The sequence below is a fragment of the Phalaenopsis equestris genome, unplaced genomic scaffold (assembly GCF_001263595.1).
Source record: "Phalaenopsis equestris unplaced genomic scaffold, ASM126359v1 Scaffold000032, whole genome shotgun sequence".
NCBI classification, from domain to species: Eukaryota; Viridiplantae; Streptophyta; class Magnoliopsida; order Asparagales; family Orchidaceae; genus Phalaenopsis; species Phalaenopsis equestris.
This window is the reverse complement of record NW_018164474.1, coordinates 1,148,845-1,154,225: the sequence shown is the minus strand read 5'-3', so window position 1 is coordinate 1,154,225 and position 5,381 is coordinate 1,148,845. Positions and strand designations below refer to the sequence as shown.

General features: G+C 35.3%; 1 protein-coding gene across 1 annotated transcript; it reads right to left on the bottom strand.

The window, feature by feature from the left end:
• Window positions 1–1,256: 1,256 nt before the first annotated feature.
• LOC110018724 lies at window positions 1,257–4,352 on the bottom strand. The gene is made up of 7 exons (XM_020716136.1): window positions 4,076–4,352; window positions 3,916–3,987; window positions 2,871–2,947; window positions 2,122–2,248; window positions 1,968–2,048; window positions 1,766–1,861; window positions 1,257–1,613 (listed from the first exon to the last, which is right to left on the bottom strand). Exons 1-7 carry the CDS (start codon window positions 4,244–4,246, stop codon window positions 1,560–1,562), a joined length of 678 nt encoding a protein of 225 aa, XP_020571795.1. The 5' UTR covers window positions 4,247–4,352; the 3' UTR covers window positions 1,257–1,559.
• Window positions 4,353–5,381: the final 1,029 nt, after the last annotated feature.

Genomic DNA, 5,381 nt, shown 5'->3' with positions numbered 1-5,381 from the left:
TCGAATTTATCTCGTCTCCAACTCTACTCTCCACCCAAGAATGATTCAATTCATTTCCTAGCTTTGCTTTTAAAGATTCACCAAAAACCAACATGAAAAAACCTTCCAAAATGAGATTTGTCAGTCCGGCGACGTGGACACGCCAGACCCCTGTGTGGTCACGTCCGAAACTGTCATAGTCACGCTAATTCTAGCTTGATCACGCCTAGATCAAGTGTGGTCACACCAGTAGCACCTTTTCCTGCTTTTTTTGCTCGGTTTTGCTTGTTTGACACATATAACATGCACAACATAAAAAAAAAAAAAAACCTTCCACCAATATAAAATCATGATACATAGGGTAAAATAATAGGTAAGATGCAGGAATGAAAGTAGGTAAATCGCATAAAATTGGCGCATGTCATCTGGCACTATGGTGATCTAACAATGGTGCTCCAGTATGACGATGGCTCAATAATAGTGATCATATGTCTATGGTAGCCCAAAGATGATGGTGCGACATGTTGACAACTTCCTGATAATGGTGGGCTGGTGACAGTGGCTACATGGTGATAGCAGTGGACTAGTGATGGTATCAACATCTGCTCCATTGACGGGGCATTGAGGTACAACAAAAATGGATATGGTTTGTCAGCGTTGACTAGCTATAATGATCTAGTGATAGCTGCTGCCGAAGTTGGTGATTCACTAAAGGCAATAGTGGTAGCAGTAGCACCATGGGCCAGGAAATTGCGGTGAGAGTTTGGAGGTGTCAGCCAGGTGATAGTAACCCGAAGATGGCTTTTGTGGCTGAGCAACGATGATCAAGTAATAGTGGAAGTGTCAGCAACACAATGTTCTCAGCGACGAAGATGATTTTCTCTTGTTAGTGAGAGTATATTGATTTTAAGTATATTGGGCAGTGTCAACAAACATATAAGAGTGATGGGCGGGCGACACAACCATCGAATAATGATAAACAAGCAACAGAGCTTGGCATGTGATAAAGAGATTGAAGAAAGTCCACCATGAACGTTTGACCTATTTGAAACCGTTTGTTGGAGTATTACTCGATAACATTAGCATGTGCAAAAGAAGTCAAAAGAAATCCACTAAGAGTGATGATAATGCATCACATAGGCACATTGCTCTGTTTCAAATATTTATTTCAAATGCTGAATAAGGAAAAAAACACTGTTGATTTTTTAAAATTCTTACTGATTGCATACAAATATAAAATCCAGATATTTAAATATCAAATAAGGCGGGAGCACATTGATACTTTTTGCTCTGATAATGGCAGCCATCTTCTGAAAGATTTTTTCATTAAAAATCAATAATGTTTGTAAATACATATCTTATAAAGGCTGCAGTTGTTAGAGAGAAAATATTTTACACTGTAAGCATATGAATCAATCAGAAAGGAATTCTTCAATTTACACCCTCCAAGGGACACTGAGACTTAACCAATAGATGTAAAGCTTTTCAGTTGTTCTGTTATGACAATTTTTTCTTCTAATTAACTTTTCTGTTCTATAAACATGTTTGGTTTGTTGTCAAGAGCTTTATCTGATTCCTTCCTATTGCTGCTCCAGATCTTCTTCCACTAACCGGATTTCTGATACCTCATTGCCCTGCAATTTATAATAATTTAAATGATCTAACTGCTGAAAAATAGTGAATTGGAAGATATATAGGAGAGTGAAATTAAAAATATATATATAAATGAAGCCCAAACTTCCTAAATTTATGAAAAATGCACAGATTTTAGGATAAGAAAATTTACATGAAGCTGAAGTTTTTGTGCGTTCTGGATGAAAGTGATCAGACGCATCACCAAATAGAAAGGCAACAAAATACCCACTGCTCGTAGAACAAATACCTGCAATAAGATTTCAAACTTATGCTTGTCAAAAACTAATAAATTTTTTAATATAATCTGCTAAATGAAAACTAGCCGTTAGCAGACAAAGTACACTGATACTCACTGTAGCAAGAGTGAATGCATAGTCTTCAGCATTACCAGATAGCAAAGCGAAGAGATGTCTGACTAAGAGAATGATTGTAAACTGCAAAAATATTTTAAATTATTTGGTTGAAAAATGAAAATATATTAATTTAAATATGATAACAATCACTTACCATTAAAACTATTAATCTGCACAATGTCACACTACGATCGGATACTCTTTCAGGTTCATTGCTGGTGATAACCAATACAGTATGATTCTCAGGGTCATAGTTGTGCCTGGCCACCTCGATGGTTTCTCTGAAATTTCACCAATCTTATTAGAATCATTTGAGCTGAATTATTTTATTGTCACAAACCAAACAATCAGCCAACTTATCAGGATAAGTTGTTGATTAGTAGATTATCAAGATAAGTTGTTTATCTGAATAAGCTGCAACAGACCCCAAGTCAATAAAGCCAAAAAAAGGAGCATTTACAGACATACCACAAAATTCTCATCTATTTATCTAAACATTCATATTTATATGCATACCCCTCAAAGCACTATCTTTTTAAAGTGAAATGCTCATTTTCATGCATATGTTTATATCACCAAGATGTTATAAATGTAAATATTAAAATATGGGTGTTAGATATGCAAATGTATGAGAATTGTGTGGTTTGTATGTAAATCGCCAAAAAAAATTGCAAGGAATCTAGCTCTGTCTAGTTGAGGAAATGTGCCCATTCCAGCAGGCTTTCTACTGCAATATATTACTAATAATAGAAGGACAGTTGGGGGGGACAAAATTAAATTTAATTGAAACCGAAGATATCGGCTCTAATTTTTGGGAAATAATTAAAACTGAAGTGTTATTGGGAGAGAAAGAGGAGAATATTTTCATGTAGAAGATGAAAACGCAGAGAATAGAAAGATTACCTTATGGTGAAAACAACATCAACTAAATGGGGCTTAGCAGGTTGTGGAAGACTGACAACATAGCCTGGCTCAAATTTCTGCCAAATTGAGGAAAAAATAATAATTTCAGAGAAAAATAAACAATCAATTTTCTTTGCCATCAACCTATTTCTCCTGCGTCAGTACAAATTATACATGTATATATATATATATACTTATATAAAAATTCACCTTTCATTGTTGCTTGGAACTGAGCGTTGAAGCAACTCAGGCTTCACTTTCGAAAAAGATAGAAAGACAAGTTTGGAGAAACTTGGTGGGAAGGGAATAAAAAATTATTTCTTATTTGATAGGTTGGAGCTGAGTTAAAATTGAATCTACCACAGTGAAATATACTATAGAAATTAAATTACCAAGCAATTGAAGGAAAAAGAGCTAATTATAATTTATAATTGCCCAAATAATCAAATAGGGTCCATCCAAATATGCATCTGAGCCAAACTTTGCAAATCCATTTTATTCAAAAAAATAAATAAAATAGACGTTTTATATTATGAAAAAAATTGCAATTTATAAATTTATCACCATTTTTCATCTATTTTTCAAATTCTCACTCAATATCAAAATTCATGATAAAAGATTCTTCATTTTTATCAAATTCTCCATGATTTAATTATGACACACGTAAATGCATTGATTTGATAGTTTAAAAAAAACATTTTGGTGCTAATAATATAAATGTCAATATTATGTAATTATCCAAAAAAAAAAAAGACCATTTCAATTCAAAAGAGGCTAAAAAGGCTTTGTCCTGTTCTTCAACGCGTCAAACAGGGGACAGCCCATGGAGCATATATTATCCAATAAACCAGAGCACATAAAAACAAAGTAGCAAACCAAGCCTCGGAATCGACAGAGTTCCATCCCAGGAAGATGAATATCAGCAAAGTTCGCAACCAGAAAAGCAAGTTCAACAAATTTAATTTCAAATTTATGAAAATTTTTCACAAGAAAAATTCTGATTCCAACCCATGCCGTTTAAATTAAAAGAATTATTGATTCTAACCTGGAGACAGATCTCGCAAACGTTGTTCCCTTTCTCGTCACACCACCGCTGTATGCATCTTCTGTGAGCAAACTGAAACAGAAAAAAACTCAAATAAGGTAAGATTGATGAATTAATTGAAAGAGCATAGGGTTTTTTCCTCTTCTTCAGCTTCAGTTACCTTGAGAGTTCCAGAACAAGAACAGGGAGATTCCAAGCTGGAGGAGTTCTCATCGTCTTCTTCATGGCAGATTCTACAGAAATTAACTGATGAAGAAGAAGAAGAAGAAGACGATGATGATTCAAATTCATCCGCGCCCAATCTAATCTTTTCAACAACCCCAAATTCCATCTCTCTCTCTCTCGATTCTCTATATCTCTCCTATTTTCTGCTTTCTATGCCGTTCCTGCTCTTTATGCATTCTCTTCTGCTCGTTAGCGTACGATTTTAAATAAGGAAAGAAGAGCAGTTCTTAAATGCCCCAAAAAATTAAAGAAATGGCGAATGTGCCCTCGAAGGTCTGCACGCCGGAGCACTACGGAGAACTCGCCACGGCTTGTTTTTGTCGGATATGCGCTGGCTCCCCGCTGCCCGGGTTGGACCGGGTTCAAGCATTGACTGCATCATATGGAGCACGACATTGTTGACGTATCCTAAGCTTATTTAGTTTGTATGTATCACAGTTGACACGTTAGTTGATTGCCACTTGCTAAGTGGCACATATATATATATGTATTGATTCTATTGGAGCTTTTGAACAATTGACTGACATTAAAAAAAATGGCTTCACATGAATATATATATATATATATATATATATATACATATATATATATATTGATGTGTGTTAGAATATCTGCCACGATAGAGTAGTAAATTTAGTATTTTAGCAATGCATGAAAATTCAGCCAAAACTCGGGGAATTAAAAAAAAAGTAGGTAAGATGAGACACAATTAACCCTTTACGTGGAAGATCCTAAAAAAAAAAACAATGGGGAGTGGCTTAGTTGAAATAATTCATTATTTAATTATGAGTGCATGAGTCCACTTTTCTCCAGAATTAAAGAAATTACAAAGTTGTGATAGTTCAATAATAATAGTTATAACATGTCACTAAGTTTATAGTGGATGGTTGTGAAGGCGGTAACCTGCTATGAATGTTGTGAATAATAGTTGTAGTGCTAACTTGTCGTAGAGATCTTAGTTGAATGTCATGGTAATAGTTAGCAATGTTGAGCCATAGATGATTGCTCCGGGAGTCTCGATTGTCATAGAGGACGTAGTAAGGAGTTGTGAGAACCAAGAGCCATATAGGTTGTAGTTGGTCAGCTAGGTCATAGTGATAAATTGTGTTAACTTCCATAGGCCACAGAGACTAAAGTTAAGAGTCGCATGGGCTAGGGATCACATCTGTTGCAGTTGGCCACGTAGGTCATAATGGTGAGTTGTGGTGATGTCCTTAAGTCGTTAGGGAAAGGGTTAGGAG

Bases quoted from the DNA above. Each gene is read 5' to 3' on its own strand.
- LOC110018724 (XM_020716136.1), bottom strand. From the start codon at position 4,246: ATGGAATTTGGGGTTGTTGAAAAGATTAGATTGGGCGCGGATGAATTT. The intron at 2,249-2,870 runs GTAATCTTTCTA...GTGAAATTTCAG, and splicing joins GATGTTGTTTTCACCATAAG to AGAAACCATCGAGGTGGCCA. The intron at 2,049-2,121 runs GTAAGTGATTGT...ATATTTTTGCAG, and splicing joins GCAGATTAATAGTTTTAATG to TTTACAATCATTCTCTTAGT.